This window comes from Pezoporus wallicus, unplaced genomic scaffold (assembly GCF_028554395.1).
Source record: "Pezoporus wallicus isolate ANWC-B61680 ecotype Strahan unplaced genomic scaffold, APGP_CSIRO_Pwel_v1 contig_10514, whole genome shotgun sequence".
Classification (NCBI taxonomy): Eukaryota; Metazoa; Chordata; class Aves; order Psittaciformes; family Psittacidae; genus Pezoporus; species Pezoporus wallicus.
Window position 1 is genome coordinate 78798 of NW_026637640.1, and position 16308 is coordinate 95105.

The 16308-nt window shown below is 51.8% G+C and overlaps 1 protein-coding gene and 1 long non-coding RNA gene across 3 annotated transcripts; one reads left to right on the plus strand and one right to left on the minus strand.

Annotated features, from left to right (window-relative positions):
- The first annotated feature begins 1803 nt into the window (after positions 1–1803).
- Positions 1804–15361, plus strand: LOC130597851 (uncharacterized). The gene is made up of 6 exons (XR_008971868.1): positions 1804–1990; positions 3164–3257; positions 9627–9713; positions 13893–14076; positions 14435–14676; positions 15149–15361. It is a non-coding gene; the product is annotated as an uncharacterized LOC130597851 (long non-coding RNA).
- ATCAY (ATCAY kinesin light chain interacting caytaxin) lies at positions 2802–15495 on the minus strand. 2 transcript variants are annotated; one of them, XM_057406743.1, is made up of 13 exons: positions 15355–15495; positions 13902–14031; positions 9603–9667; positions 9067–9288; positions 7824–8009; positions 7068–7170; positions 6379–6510; positions 5888–5974; positions 5298–5396; positions 5033–5068; positions 4307–4342; positions 3549–3581; positions 2802–2985 (listed from the first exon to the last, which is right to left on the minus strand). In XM_057406743.1, the coding sequence occupies exons 2-13, from the start codon at positions 13976–13978 to the stop codon at positions 2976–2978; spliced, it is 1086 nt and encodes a 361-aa protein (XP_057262726.1). In that variant the 5' UTR covers positions 13979–14031; positions 15355–15495; the 3' UTR covers positions 2802–2975. The 2 variants fall into 2 exon arrangements, with proteins under 2 accessions (XP_057262726.1, XP_057262724.1); XM_057406741.1 differs by having other exon boundaries at positions 3549–3584.
- Between the last annotated feature and the right edge of the window lie 813 nt (positions 15496–16308).

Consider the following 16308-nt stretch of genomic DNA (forward strand, 5'->3'; position numbering starts at 1 on the left):
ATTGTTACAGCACCTAGAGCTGATCTTGCTTGAAGCCTGTGCAGCTCAGTCAACACCAAACTTAGATTTGTTGCTCCACAGCTGGGAAAGGAACTCTGCCAATTTGCTTGTTTCTGTGTTTCTGTCAAAGCATTTGGGGCTACTTTGGTTTCCAGTAGCTTCTAAAAGCACTGAAAGATGTTAATGACCCTTTCTTTTTGTTGATATAAAACCACACTTTTTACATTTAGCTACAGTTGCAGGTTCCTTTCTGTGTTGAAAAGAGTAATAGCCACCCATCCAGCCAGGAGCATACCATCTACGCACTCGTATCATTGTACTAACCATTCAAATATCGTGCATACTACTTAGAGTGCTGCGTCAGAAAGTGCTCTTCTGCAAGATGGTGCCAAAGAACTTCCAAACTGGCTCTGGTGCTCCAACAACAACCAACCTTCGTGTCTGGAAATGAAGCTGGTGTCTGCCCTTTTCCCAGCTGAACCTTTAGCCTTGCCCTCAAGGAATGACTTGAAAAAATAGGAAGTTTCACCTCCAGGATTGCTCATTCTGCAGTTGTTCTTCTGCAGTGTCTTTTCTTTGGGAAAAACCAAACCTCTGGATTCCTCTGGCATGGTGGCTGCTGGGGATCGAGCAGTTGGTTTCTTCAGGTCCCAAGACTAAACGTAATCGAGGTTTCTTATCTCCCATGCCCATGTGTTCTGTAACAGCAGGATTTTTCCATGACGTTGGGAACATTTTTTTCCTGTTTGGTAATTACAGATGCATAAAAGGTTTCTGGAATTGTACTTTGAAAACATTATTAAATGATCTGTTGGCTTTATTCATTATAGAATTGTAAAGTTCCCTTTCAATGTCCCACTGCATTGCATTCTCGCGTGGAAAGCAGATGATTTCTTATCTAAATGCATTAAAATGATCTTAAAAGTAATAAGGACAATCTAGGTTGAAGCGTTGTCAGTGGGAGATAGTGCCTTCCCGTGCTCCTACACTACATGATTTGTGATTGTTACTAGTCTGAGCTAAAATTAATTCCACTGGAAGAGTCCTTTCTTTATTTCAGTGGGTTCCTTCAGTCCATCTGACAGCCCATGTGTGAGAAGGAACACCCAGCTTTGCAGGGTGGCTGAACCCGCTCGTGTTTGGTAATCCCCGACTGCTGCTTCTGCCTTGGAACAGATGTCTGCTGCCTGTGTGGAGAGCTCTGGCCAGAACTCCTTCTGTGGGGAGGTGCCATTGGCATGAAACCCACGCTCCAAAACCCCTGAAGCACGGAATTCACTGGCTCAGAATGAAGTTTCCAGAAAGCCATGGAGATTGGTGCTTGCTTGGTGCTTATTAGTAATATGCCAGTGAGACAGAATATGGGGTTTTTATCACCTTCAGTTTTTCAGGGGGGTGCAGTGCTCTGTTTGTCATGCAAAGGTCTGCTCGGTGAATACATCTGTGAGTGAAGAATGTGAGAAAAACACATCAAAAGAGAAGTAAGTTGGAAAGCAGCTTTGGTGCTCCTTTGTAGCAGCAGGGAAATGGAGATCTCATCGGGAGCAGTTTTAGTCACTGAAAGGAAAAAAGAGAAGCTTTATATATGCAGAGGAGACAGCCTTATCTTGAGGAAAATCTTGCTTTGCTGGAATTGTCCTCCGGGGGAGCTCAGAGCAGAGTGAAGTGGTGGTGACTCCCAAGAGCCACGGGTTGGGGCTTGCCAGGCTTGAACTGTTCCTTAAGTGGTGAAATAGGCGATTCTTCAGCCACAAGGGGCTTTACCTGATGATTTGAGACTCGCTGAAAGACTCCGGTGAAATCAGGAGCTTCCAAATGATTTTTGGCCAAAGAGTTTCTTCAATTTTCTTCCCTCCTTTGCCCACAGAATCCTCCTGAGTCCGAAGCACAGATTTCAAGCCTCTCGGTGGCACATCTGCATCTCCTGGCTGCTGAGGAGCTGAACCCAGAGGCAGTGTCCTGCCTCACACCTGCAGCATTCTCCCCTTGGGTGGGTATGTATGTAGACGAGGCCCCTCGTTACCCAGGGATGGCAAGTAGGGAATGTCAAACATTTAGCAGCTTGTCTCCGCAATAGGAGGTATTAATAGTGAATGATTGTCCAGTGTCGTGAGATCAATCAATACAAGGACAAGGGGTGAAAAACTTCCCTGTCCATAAGGCTCCTTCTTAAAACCAGACCTTTTTTGGTGTATGTGCGCTGATAGGAGAAGATGATCATGAGAAGCTCTGTGGAGGCTGCCATACCATAGGGAACTCTCAGAGTTACCAGAGTGCCTTACAGGCTGAGACAGAGCAAACCAGGAGCAAACCATGGCATTTACTGCTAGCAATGATTCGGTGTGAGTTAAGAGGAACTGGCAATGGATTAACTGGTCAAGGCTGGAAGAGCTGCCTCGACTGGTGGGCACTTGGTATCTTCAGGAAGAAACACGCACTGGCTGTAGCAAGGAGGGAAATGCACTCTTCTCATTCCATGTTCACTAGTCCCTGGTTGCCACGTCTCTGTGGAGGGAACGGGGGTTCAAAGCAGAATGTCTCAGTGCTGGCCAGCAGCAAGTTAGAGGAAGGGTTTATAATTTAAACAAAAAATATATCTCTTTCGGGACTCGCAACTACTGGACTACAGGATGCTCTTAATTGACTAAGAGAAAACACGGTATCTATTTGCACTATTAATAGCTCTCCACAGACCATTACTGAACCATACTGGAACCTGTCCTGAAAAGTGCTCTTCTTGGCTTGCTTGGTTTTGTGGCTTTGTTTCTTTTTTTTTTTTCTTGTCTTTTTTTTCAAAGGAATATGTTTCCAACAAGTTGAATGGACTTTGCATCTCGGAGGCGGGGGAGGCAGGCTCCATGAGCTACAGAACTGGGAACGAGATGGTGACAAGGTCTTACACCAAAAGGTCATTTTCGTGGGTGGCTGCCAGGCTGCGTCATTCTTCTGCTCCATTCATTCCACTCTGCTTTGATTCACGACATACTGGGAAGGAACAGAAGACAGAGTTATTTTTAGGAAGCGAATTGTAGTAAAAATGTTGGTATTCCCACTATGTAAAAACCAAAACTACGAGTATGTTTGGGTGTAATCCTCTACTAAAGCACATCAGGGGAAAAGAGAATGTTATTCATAGCTTTAATGGGCTTTCTTCTTCTCTAAGGATGTTTCCTGAGTGCATAGGACCATGGAAAGGTTCCTGCCAGGTAGAGGAAGGCAGCTCTGCAATAAATACCCACGTGCACACCCTACCCCAGGTAATCTATTGAGGGGCAGTGTTTCTCCTGCAGCAGGGACCAGCCCATGCTTGGGAATGAGCCACAGTGGTTGTGGCTGCAGCCACAGCAGGATGAAGGCAGCAACAGCCTCTGGGTTTTACATCCCCCATGCACAAAGTGCCCCCATGCCTCTTCTGTGCTGAGTGAGCAGCACCAGGGTGAAGAGGCCCTGGGCTTAACCCAGTCCTGGCTTTCCCATTTGTCAGTGGGTTACAAATGCAATGGTATCTGTCACGTGGAGCCAAACAAAGAGAAAGGTACAAATCGAACCTGGTTTCCTGATCTTCTGCTGGGGGCACAGGCCTGCTTGGAAGAGAACCAGCAAGACAAGACGTGAACCTCCACCACAGAATAACCACCCTCTCTTTTCGCCCCAAGGTCCCATTTGTTTCTCAGAACAATTCAGACTCAGCCAACAGACCTTGGCAATTTTTAGCAAAGCTCTTTTTTTTCTCTGGGAAAAGAACAGCAGAAACATGCACTGCTCCCCCTCAGGAGCTAGTTAGAATAAAAAAAGAGACACTATATCACTCTGAAGCAGAGCCAAAACCAGGCCAAATTATCCTGGCCTAGGATTTTGACACTGTCTCCCAAGCCTCCCTATGATTTTCCTTCCCATCTAATGTTACAGCCTCATATCTTGCCTTTACAGACAGCCAAGATGTGCTTGACAGCAGTTTTTGCCCCTCTGCATTGCACCATCCCACAAATGCTACAACTGAATGTCAGGAGAACGTCCCCGGCGCCTCTGGCTCTGCTCCATGACCAAATGGGTTCACTGGCAGAGGTAAAAGGCAGTGTCAGGAATCTGTTGGCATAGGTGAAGGTCAGTAACACCACGAAAGTGATGGCAAAGGGAGCTGTGAGGGAAAGGAGAGGTCCCAGACACTTCAGTAATGTCCTGTCGGCTCCAGACATCTCCTGAGAGGTCAGACCTGCTTCCCCAGGGGGGGCACCAAGCAGTGGGGCCACTTGTGTCACTAAAGACTGGTTTTGTAAGTAAAGGGTAAAGAAAACAGAGTAATTACCTTTCCCTCTCAGCCATGTCTTGTTTCTCTTCTGCCCTGTAAACACAAATCACTTTTGAAACCTATCATCTAGAAGCAAGCAGTGTGATACAGTTCTCCAGGGCATTTCTAGGGCACTAGCTGGAACCGGGTGAGCTTTCAAGTCTTTTTAACCCAAAGCAGTCTGTGACTGTGGTCACTCTCATGCTGACCCAGCTGGTCTTGCCTCTGCCCATGACTGCCTTTTGCTTTGAGCAGAGCCAACTGCTACCACTGTTTCTAACCGAAATCACTGGCGACAGAACAGGCCTAGAAAATGAAACAGAGCTGTCAACTAATGTCCCTCCTGAAGCCACTTCAGCAGAATGAAGCGGCTTTGGAACTAAGCACCAGCTCTCACTTTCAGGTCAGTTTGCAGGGATGTAGGGGGAAAATGTGCTGTTTCATACAGGGTGATTTCTGCTGACCTTTGCTAGCACCTGCAGTGCGAGCGCAGCGCGAGTGCACTGCTGGGGTTAAGAGGAACAGATCTGTGGATAAATAACCTTCGAATCAAGGTGCTTCTCCCTCCTGCAGCTTTTGCTTACTTTGAGAAAATCAGCAGGAAGGAAGTGTAGGCTGTGGGGGGTATCAGGGAGGAGGAGCACAGAATTGACTGGTTATAGCACAAATAGTGATGAAGGAATGCAACAACATCCTACAAAATGAATCCCCACCTCTTCCCCCTTCCCACAGCATTAATTTTACCTTTCTTTTCTGGCCTTGATCCTCTCTTCTTCATATCTGCAACAAACAGGAAAACAGTCTGTAAGTGTTACCTTTAGTAAAATGCAATGTTTGCTCTGAAGGTGACAGAAACTGCAACCCAGCACATTGTGCAGGCTCTTGCTTGGCACCAGGATAGCAGCAGCATAGGGTTCCAGTACATGGGGTCTGACCCAACTGGTACACAGCACTTTTGTCCTGCTCCTCCTCAGAGCCACATGTGCCCCAGGGTCCCTCTGCCACTCACTGTAAGACGCAGTCTGGGATCTGCACGTGCTCCATTGGGATGAGTTGCTCCAGTTCCTCCAGGCTGTGGACATACTGGATCTTATTGATAAACTTCACACTGGCAGAGAAAGAAAGAGTGTGCCTGAGCTCTTGTTTTGATGTTCTCTCCATAGCAAGTCACAAGTTTCCCGGTGGAAACGGGGAGCTCTGCATCTCTGTATCCTCTTTGGTCTGAATGTTCTCAGCTCCTGCCAGTGCTGATCTGCCAATGACTACAAATTGTGGTGAGGTGCCACATTACTGTACCTCACGTTTCTTTGACCCTTGCTCCCCAATATCCATAGGAGGAAAAAAGGACCACCATTCCTGCTCTTCCCAGGAAATCTTTATGCGCTACCCACTGGGACAAACTTTGATCCGGATCCAGACCACCACAGTATCTCCTAAAACCACCTCTAGAGTTGGCCTTGGAAGCGTCAGGGAGATGTAGGACAAGAGACAAACAGAGCCACCTTGGTTGCTACGAGTTAAAGGTGAGCTTAAGATCTGGTTTGTGAGGTTAAACTTTCACTCCAAACCCAGCCAAGTTTGGGAACACATCACAGTTACCTGATGAAGGGTCTGGATATGGCCAGCACTGTCCGGATGAACCACGAGGGATGCACGATTATCAATGCTTTGAGGTTTTTACGCAGCCTGTGGAAGAGCCATGGGACAGAACTCAGATTCAAAGTACCTTTCCTTAAACTCTGTCAGGGCACTAGCAAGTGTCATGATGCTGACCAGCCTCAGGTGGGTGTCTCCAGACAAAAGCCCTGCCCTTGGCCTTAGGAACCCTCTTTCAGCTCCGAGCTGGCAGGCTGCAGGAGCACTGCCTTGCTTTTGGGTGCTGTATTAGGCTGATCTCTGTGAAGGTGCTCGTGAGGGCAAGAGGGTGATGCAGGGAGCCTGGAGTAAGTCAGAAAGCTCTAACAGGATGGAATCGCAGCATCTGCAGAGGGAGGAAGGCAGAGTGGCTGGGAAGGCTGTGAGGAAGCAGTGGAAGAAATGTGGGAAGAAGACTGGGAAGAATGAAGAGGCAACACCAATGGGATCCTCACCTTCTGTCTATCATCTGGTAGCATTTCTTCAGCCAGCCCAGGCCTGGCATCCTCCTGCGGGGTGTTGCTCCATTCAGGTACACGATCATATAGTCCTCAGCTACCAGCAGCTCCAGGCTACTGATCACGTATCTGTTGGGTGGTGATCAAAAGGAACAGGAATGTGAGACTCAGAAAAGGTCCCTGAGGCTTCCTTTAGTGCCCGTGTGCTACCTCAAAAGCCCTCCAGACCCTTTCTTTGTAGGTCTTGGAATAGAGCAGGAATCTGGCACCACTGTAGGATTATTATTTCATTATGCCCTGCAGGGGTATTTCTCTGGGATCACTGTTCTCATAGTGCATGAACTGATGGACATCCTGCACTGTTCTTCTGCCTAGCAAGAGCATCTACCAGCTCTTCAGCACTGTGTACATATGCTCTGCCCTGGCTGTGAGTCCATCACTGGCATAATTAACACTGAATGGTTGAATGCTTTGACTCATTGGACTTGGATGTGAACTCTGTGGACAGTGTCTCACCCAGTGATGCTCGCCCCAGTCTGCAGCTGCACCCTGGGTACCTTTGGCCTGGATTCAGACTATTTCCAGCTGAGGTTTGGGATGCGCTGAATACATGGAAACTGCTTCATTGGAGCCCCAGTTACCTTCCCTGCCCTCCTCTTCCCTCGCAGACCTTGCCCACCACTTACAGGAAGAGGTTCTCCATGATGTAGTGGTAATCAGCCAGGTTACTGTCTGGCAGATAGCAGGCAGCAAAGACAATGATGGCATTGAGACCTTCTCCATAGTATCCTGGGAAAGAAAGACACAGGCAGCATCAGTGACATTTTGCAGGGGAAGATGTGAGAGCTGAAGGGAAGATGCATGGCTAAATTTGGGCCTGGGCTGGTTTTTGTGCCTCTGTTGAGCTCCAGGGAAGTGTTTGTATCTCTTACAGGCCTCTCACACAGAATTGCCCCTGCTCCTGGCTTTGGCTATAGCATGCACATAGGATTTGGGGAAGGAATTTGTGTATGTCACAGCACATTGCTGGGAGCTTTGCCCTGCGTTGTGGCTGGGATTTGCTTGGATTTCAGGGATGGTCACTCTCTGGAGGTGCTGGCCTTTAGCTGTGCCACTGGAGACAGCTCAAGTGCTGAGCTACAGAGGGTTCAGGTACCTGCCAGCCCTTCATCGCTGGGGATGCCGGTACTTAACCCGGGCTGAAGGTCAGGGTATAGTCACTCTTGGTCAGAGCCAGCATTATCCCTACTTTTGCTTATTGAAGCATTGCTCCAGCAGCTGTGTGTTCCTTAGCACGAGCTGGGTGCTTTGTGCTTCTCCGCCACACAGCAGTACAAACCGAATAGCAATATCCCCCTAAGGACAGGCAAAACAACCAGCGCCAGCATCCCCTCCAGCTCAACAAAGCCACCAAGGCAGGACCAGGCTGCCCTCCTCCTCACCTCCGTGTGTCACCACCCGCATGTAGGGTTTGATCATCTGGAGGTCGATGCGGTGCTCCTGCTCCCCAATGATCACAGTCCTCCAGAGCCGCCCGTTGGTAGCACTCCCATCCTCTGGGCCACCATCCCCAAAGAGGTCTGCGCTGTCCCCTGGCATGTTCTTGGCTGTGGCCACAGGAGTGTCGTCTGGGAGAGGGACAAACATTTCTGCCTTTCATAGAACGGATGGAGAGGCTCTGCGAGAGCTTTGGTGGGCACTTACTGACGGTAACAACCACAGGATCATCTGTTTCATCTGCAGCTTTGGTCTGCGTAAGGCTGTGGCTCTTAATAACCTAGAATGGGCTCGGTTGAAAGGGACCTTAAAGCTCATCCAGTCCCAACCCCTGCCACGGGCAGGGACCCCTTCCACTGGAGCAGCTTGCTCCAAGCCCCTGTGTCCAACCTGGCCTTGAGCACTGCCAGGGATGGGGCAGCCACAGCTTCTCTGGGCACCCTGTGCCAGTGCCTCGGCACCCTCCCAGGGAAGAGCTTCTGCCTCAGAGCTCATCTCAGTCTCCCCTCTGGCAGGTTCAAGCCAATCCCCTTGGCCTGTCCCTATCGGCCTTTGTCTAAAGCCCCTCTTGTTTCTTTGTTCCAGCCTTGCTCCATTGCCAAATTGTAATAGAAGTAAGCTTAACATCTCATGCTGCTGCTTATAGTACCTGCAGTCACAGGTTGAACACCAGGCTCTTTGTTAGATCTTCCTTCAGCTCCCTCTATACTGACTGAAGAGGGCACTGCCTGTGCCATCAGTCTTGTGATCTACCAGCAGAACTGCCTGCAGGAGCCCTCCTGAGCCCCATTCAGCCAAAGCCAGGCAGGTTAACAAAGACCATGTTAGTGAAGATGTCTGAATGGTCACTGGCACCTTCCAGCCTGGGGTGGTGGCCCAGCTGCAGCAGGAAGGGGATGTGTGTCCACAGCCCATGCCATACCCTGAACTATGGTTAAACCGGTGTTTTCAAGTCCCTGAACTACTTCTGCCTGCCCCATCCCCAGATGGGAGTGCTGAGATAGCAGCAGCTGGGGTCCTGATGGGGCAGATGCCGTGTGGAAGATGGGGCTTGGTTGTGTGTGCTGTGCTTGGCTGCTGTGGAAGTTGGTCCTCAGCTGTTGATGCTGAGTGGTGTCAAAAGTGCTTAAAATGAGGTTAAGAAAAGCCCCAGCCCCTGCAGCCGTTCACCCAGAACCAGCTTTTTACCTTCCCATTCCAGCTCGTTCCCATTCCCCAGGAATTCGAGGGAATCTGTCTCGTCAGGAGTTTCGATGTCATCCACATTAATGTCCAGGTCGTCTGGTGTGTCCAGGAAGTCATCGGAGAGAATGGAGCCTTCACTCTGGTCCAGGGAAATGTTGATTTCAGGTGCAACAAGCGTCTTCCGCTTACGATGCGCCCCGTTAAAGTTTAAAGTATTGGGGGGAGCTGGAGTTAAAAGGAAAATAACTGACAGGTTGTCCTCCTGCTGTATCCTGAGTGCAAGACATGGTGCTGTCATGATCACATTGCAAGCTAGGGCCTTGGAAGCTAAGGGTGGTGGATCAGAGCTGGGCAGTACTGGACACCTACAGGTATGGGTGGGTAAAAGTGCCCACGCTTCCAAGATGCCTTTCTCCTCCCCCAGCTCCTTGTGAAAGATTAGCAAATTCAAATCTCTGCTGGTTTCATTTCCCACATGGGGATTTTGATGGATACTCCAAGGGAGCTGGCTCCCGCCCTAACTGCAAGCTGGTACTTACAGGATGTGTTCTCATCTTCCGTAGGGCTGCCCAGTGACTCCATCCCCGTCTCCTCCGGGAGAGGTCTGCAGGCAAGCCGAGATGTGGAGGTCAAAAGACAGGAGGGAACAGGTAATGTTAAGGAGAAAGGCCCTCCATGGCAGGCAGTGCAGAGAAGAGGGGACATCAGGGGAAAACCATGCAGCCCCCTGTGTGCTCTGCCCCTTCCCTTCTGCCTGAGAACTCAGCCTGGGGGACACTGCCCAAGAGCAGCCCAGCACCTGTGCTCTCTGCCTGGGGTCCTGTGTGATCCCTGGTAACCTCCAAGCCATCCCACCAATGCATCCCTCCGGCTGCCATTCAGCCAAGAGGCTTCAAAACCCAGTCAGGGACAAGGGGACAAATCCTGTCCCCCAATGAGCCTAGTAACATCCTCACTTTCTCCATATCATCCCCATTTTTATCTCCATCAGAAGTCTGAGAGGCAGTGCCAAGCTCTAGGGCACCTCATCAAAGGAACCAGGGAGCATCTTCCGCAGTTGTCTCTGCTCCTGTTCCCAGCACAGTGTCCAGACAGCCTGAATGCAGCTGTTCTTAAGCCCAGGGAGGGATGCTTTGATCCCAGCAGCAGCTGAACTAGTGCTGGATGCTGAGCAAAAGAGCACTTTGTGCTCTCTGCTAATGGCTCTGTAAAGTGCATCCTGCTTTCTGTCACAGGCCCTGGCTGCAGCAGAGAACTTCATCCAAACACAACCACCTCTCCCAGGAGGCAGGTCAAGAGAGAGCACCTTTGCTCTAAGGCAGTCTGTTCAACACAAGGATCAAATCTCAGCTGTGATCCCAGAATTGTCACCTCAGCCTCATCTGACAAGAGCTGACAGTGACACCCAAACCCTGCCAAGGGTTGGAAGCAGGTTCATCCTGAGCTGAGATGCAGGCACCAGCACTCAAACCCATATTTCGGTTCCAAAGGCTGACCCACTGCTCCCTTCCTGGGTTCCATGGCAGAGGTCAGGATCTGCAGCTTGTGCCTGGCTCCTGGGAAGGAGGGTATCAATCCCCATGTCTCCAGCCAGAGGCTGGAAGCACTGATTCATTCAAAGCTGACTTTCCTGTACAGATGCTAATGTCCAATCTTATGATGTGGCTGTCACCCTTTGGAAGCTGATGAAGTTACCCCAGTAGTGGTCAGGAGCAAGTGAAGTCAGGATATGGCCCCCAGTACTGCAGCCAGGAACCCTGGCTGGTGGCTGAGCAGCACTGCCACCCTGAGCTGGACACCTCCTGCATGCTTTTCCCCTTCATTTGAGCTGGGCCTTGTGCCTGTCCCCTGGTGACCAAACCCCACCAACCCCCCGGCAAGTTCACGTTGTCAAAGGTCTGTTTAAAAGGGACCTTCTGAGCTGTCCTCGTTTCACCTGCCCCTTGCTGGAAGCTCCCCCTCAAGGGGGAAAGAGCTCATGCCCCAGGCATGAAATCCTGGGTGCTGGGACAGGGGGTACCCACCAGTCTGAGGGCAGCAACAAAGGGATAGGGCTGTGCACAGGGCTGGGGTCCAGGGGTGATGGAGCCCCGTACCTCTGCATCCACAGGCTCTGCCCTACAAAGGCTCTTTTTTTGTGCTGGCATCACACCAGAGCCACCAGCCAAATTAAACCCTATAAATATTTAGATTAAGGGATAATCCTCTCCTAGCTGGTTATTGTATATTTATGAGAGTTGAAGGCCTGATCAAAGGCGCTTGCTCCTTGCTAGTGCAGCACCCAGACCCCATGGGCTGCCACAACAGTCCTGAACACCCAGAAAGGTCCCTCTGCCCCCCTCCATCTCCTCCTCCTTCCTTTTGCTTTTGTCTGCAGAGGGCCCGGCTCCTTGTTTGTCTGTGAGCTGCGCCTGGCACAACTTGAGGATAGAGCATCACAAGGGGACCAGGCCCAGCCGTAGCTGAGTACGTGCTGCAGCCGGGCACTCCGTGCTCCAGTGCTAGGATTCATTTAAGGAAAGCAATTCCAAAGGCGGGGGGGGGAAGAAAAGGCCTTTCTTACCTTCCCCAGGGGGGGCTCAGCTCACCGCCTCCCAGTCTCCCGGGTAAATCCTCCTTCCCAAACGCAGCCAGCCCCAGATGCTCTGAAGGAAGCAGGTTCCCTAAGCGCCGGGTGCCACCATTTTCCTTCCTGCTGCTCACTTTCCTTCTCTAAGCACCTTCTCTCGGGCCCCAAGCAGCCTGAGCGGTCAGCGCCCGTGAGCCGCGGGATGCTGATGGAGTGAGCATGCTCCTGCATCCGCCCCGCGGCAGCTCCAGCATCAGCGCAGGACCGCGCTGCACAAGCCAGCTGAGACACAGAAACCTTCCGGGAGCGGCAGCAGGGGGGACCCTTTCCTCCCCGCTCGCTCAGTGCCCTGGCGCTGCACCTTGGAGCTTGTGCCCGGAGGGACGGGGATGTCACCGGGTGTCCTTAGCGAGCGGCTCACTTCAGTTTCCCCGGCCCTGAGCTTTGTCTAGGATACGGTGGAGTCTTTTTTCTGTGGCAAGATTGGTTAATCACAAATCACAGCTAAGCAAAAATAGCTATGCAGCAAATCATCTGCTGGAGAGCTGCTGTCCCACATGCTGCAGCTTCTGCCCTATTATTTTAATACTTTCAGGGGGGGGAAGTGCCTTGAAAATGATCATTTCTTTATTTCCAGTGCTAGTTAAACACAGCTGCAGCCACTCATTTGCCTCCTGCCTGGTTGGGCCCTATTGCACTTGCATCATTCCTGATTTAATCCCTCTGCAGCAGCCCATCAGCAGGCTGGGGACCTGCAGCAGCCATGGTGGCATCCTTTTGCCTCCCCCTGTGCTCTGTTTGCTGGGTGGGAGTGATGCTGCCTGTATTAGATGGGGCTGAGGGCTCTGCAGAAGAGATGCCTCCTGAAGGCTTGACTGTGGCTGGGGTCAGTTTGCTGCTTGCAAGGCAAGTGTGAAACAGCCTGGCAGCTCCTGCTCCAAGGTGGTGGTGGGGGTTAGTGCCTGGGTATCCTGGTGCTAGACTAGCTCGGTCCTACATTTTATCATTTAATCCCAGATTGGTTTGGGTTGAAAGGACCTTAAAGCTCCTCCAGCTCCAACCCCCTGCCATGGGCAGGGATACCTTCCATTAGAGCAGGTTGCTCCAAGCCCCTGTGTCCAACCTGGACTTAAACGCTTCCATAGACCTTTGGGGAGCTTTGAGTCAATGCTTTCCCTTCTGTACCTCACTTTCCCTTCTACTCAATTAAAAGCTTTTCAGCACAGTGCTCGGGGGGGAGCCTTAGGTTGGCAGAGCTCCATCAGCCCAAAGCTCAGCTCTCAGAGGAAAGAAAACCAAGGGACCCATCCGAGGATCCCAAGGCCTTGGCTGAGCCCATCTCTGGCCAGCGGAAGGATGAGCCGTGTCCCACGAGCCGGGTGCTGTGCTGGCACACAGAGGTGCTCAGATCAGTGCTGCAGCTGGAGCCAGGGTGAACAGAGCCAGGCTCATCCATGGTGCCAAGGGGAACAGGAGACCCTTTCTCACAGGGCAGGGGCTGTGCGTGCCCCCCCGCAGAGCACACTGTGCCTCTGTCTGTGCATACAGCGGCTCTGTGGGCTGCTCACGGTGCTCAGCTGCAGCTGAGACAGGGAGAGACAGCCCTGAAAAGCCCCTCAGCTACACAGACCCCAGCTGCAGTGATGGATGTGTGGGGCAGCACCGTTGGATGCACCCTTTGGGTGGCTGTGGGGAGTTCAGGGCACACCGAGCATACAGGGATGCTCTCTTTGATATTCCATACTATTAATAAAGCACCTGTGAAGGTGAAAGATGTCACTTTGGCACCTTCTGTCACCCACACATCATCTCTTACAAGGTTTGCGACCATTCAGGTTCTGCCTGTCAGTGCCCGTGGTCATTGCATCCCAGTGACTCTGCTTCCTGTGGCGAATTCCTGGCGAAGCAGCCACTGCTCTGTCTGGGGAGATGCTGCTTGATTCAGAGACTGGGAAGGAGTCCATCCACCCCCATGTGCCTCCATCCATCCATCCATCCCTATATGCATCCTTACTAATCTCCCTGTGCTCCATACCAGCTCCTTACCCTCTCCTTGGTGTGCTCACAGGGGGTTGCCAGAAGCCTCCCAGAACTCCTAAGCATTCAGAGCAGCCTGGCTATGAAAGCTCTGTTCTCTGGCCAGAACTGCCCTGGTGGAGTTCAGACTCCTGTTGCCTCAGGTGGGAGGGCCCTGCATGCTCCATGCCCTGCAGGTTTCTTACAGGAAGTAATCAAATTCTCCTGACTTTTTTTTTGGCAGGGAACAAACCTTGGGAAGTCCTCGTCTTGCCACTCCTCCTTCACATCCACGTTTTCCATCCGCAAAGTGGCCTCTGTGGTCCCCATGGTGCTCAGAGAGGGGCCGGCTGCACAGCAGGTCCCTTGGGGAAGGGCTTGGGCTGGAAGGTGGAAGGCAGAGGTTGGCACCAAACCATTCAGAGCAGGTATGCTGACACCCTGCCCCACAGAGAAGGAAGGGTAAGGGGACTTGTGGGTACTTGTCACGCTTTGGACAAGAGGGTGAGGCTGGCCCTGGGCTGAGGCAGTAGGTGCATCTCTGTGCTGTTGTGGCCTTAGCTCATCTCCCTGAGAATCAACACTCTCTGGGCCAATGTCCACCCATTTCCCCCTTGCTGCTTCTCTTCCAGTACTAAGCTGAACATAAACAGGTACCTCTGAAGTGTGGCAGAAAGGGAAGAGAGGAAATTGCCCCTCCCAGGCTGCTTTTAGGTTGGGTTGGCAGAAGCACCATTTTGCTGGCCTGGGTAGAAGTTAATGGCTTTGGGTTTGGGTTTTGCAGAGCAATTCCCGACTGCTGCTCCTGGTTTGTTCTCCATCCCCACGCTTGTCCCTGCACCCTGAGAGAAACGGGGCTGAGGGCTCAGGACCAGCTCTGGTCAGAGGGAGCAGGCAGGCTGGATGCTGCTGTGGCTGAGCTTAGCTGCACCTGAGTCTGGAGGGGACAAGGTCAGGCCTTATCCTGTACAGAACTCGCTGATGTGAAACCAGCTCCTGTGTCGGGCACGTGCATTAACCCACTGCAGGTCAGCTCTGAAACGTTCTTCCTGCAATCAGCTTTTACACTGAAAATGTATCCAGGTTCTGGCTGGATCATGATGTGTTCTTTTTAGGATAAGGGACCCAGGGTGATTTCCCAAGCGGAATCAGCCCCTAGCAGAGCCTGACCCATTGCTGTAAGGTTTTTCTAGAGAGCCAGTGCCTTTTCTGCTTCCTTTGGAGACTTGTCTTTACAGGGGATGCTGCTGGTGATGATCTGAAGAGAGACAAATCTGTGTGTATCTGCTTTAAAGGAATGTAGAGGCCCGAGTAAATCCAGCATCCGCCTTTATGACAGGCACGGGCAGAGACTGGGATCAGCGCGGAGAGCTGCTGGGAGCGTGGCAGCTCTCCACCCATCCCAGCGCACACGTTCTGCATCCTGTCCTTACGCTGGGCTGCATGCGATGCCCATGCCACTGTCACACATGTCTCCATTTTTGCTTCCTCTACATGCAGTCAAAGGAGATACCTTGGGGCTGAGAGAGACCCCACCTTCCCTCCCTCCTCCCCACCGCTGTCATCAGCTTTCTGCTAACCCTGCGCGCATCATGGAGGGAGGAAGAGAAAGGAAAGGTATGAAGCAAATCCCAGGCTGGAGTGGGATGTTCCTCAGTATCAGACATCACCCAGCAGTATGGAAGCCCAGATGATGCTGTACTCACCAGTGCCTGTGGCTAGTGAGGAACAAAGGAGATCCTGCCTGTATCCCGGGCAGGCATTCCCCCGATGGAGATGGGCTGCTCAGGAGGTCCAGCGCCTGGATCCGGGCGCAGACGTGTGCGGCTTTCCCAGCGGAGCGGTGTGGGGATGCATCTAGGTCGGCCTTTCTCACAGCACTCCTTGCTTGGTGATTTGGATTTCGCTGTGAATTGAGGGCAGTTATTTGTATTCTTCCATGGCTGCTGCTTCCTCTGCTGCCTCCCTCCCTTCCAAGGTAGCTGGTTATTACGTTCTGCTTGCAGCTGGCTAAGCCTCAGCTCCAAGGCAGCCAATTGCTTTTGTGTGTGAGGAGGATGGCGGTGGGGGGGCTGGCAGGGAGGGGGTGCTATGGAGGATGGGAGGAGAGAGGAGCTGAAAGCACCCCCCTTCCAGTGTCACCGCTCCGCCAATTGGCTGCAAGGTACCAAATATCTTCCTCCGGATGAATGATGCTGCCGGGGCTGAGCAGTCTCCTTGCTGCTTTCAGTGGGAGCGAGGGATGCCCATCACCCAGCAGGATCTAGCCCTGGAGGAGAGGTGAGAACTGGAGAGGGGTGGCTGGGAAGGGAAGGGCTTTTTAATACAGTCATCATTCCCTTAGAAAGTCAAAGGTGGCCTCACCCTCGGTAGGGTGCAGGATTTAATGGTCCATCTTGCCTTGCGCAGGCAAAGCTCATTTGTACCTGAACCTCAGGCGCTGGTCTCACTTCTGGCTGCACAGACAGACCTGACAGGGGGTCCTCCTTGTGCTGGGGTGTCAGCTTCTCTTCCAGACAGTCTGTAACTGCTTCAGAGCCCGAGACCTTTGCTGGTTCCTTTGCAAATCTAAAAGTGAACGAAGCAGCAGTGATTTTCACCTGCCTGCTGGTTCCTGGGCTCCATTCAACAGCCTTTCTTCCAGCTTGGACCAAAGCCTC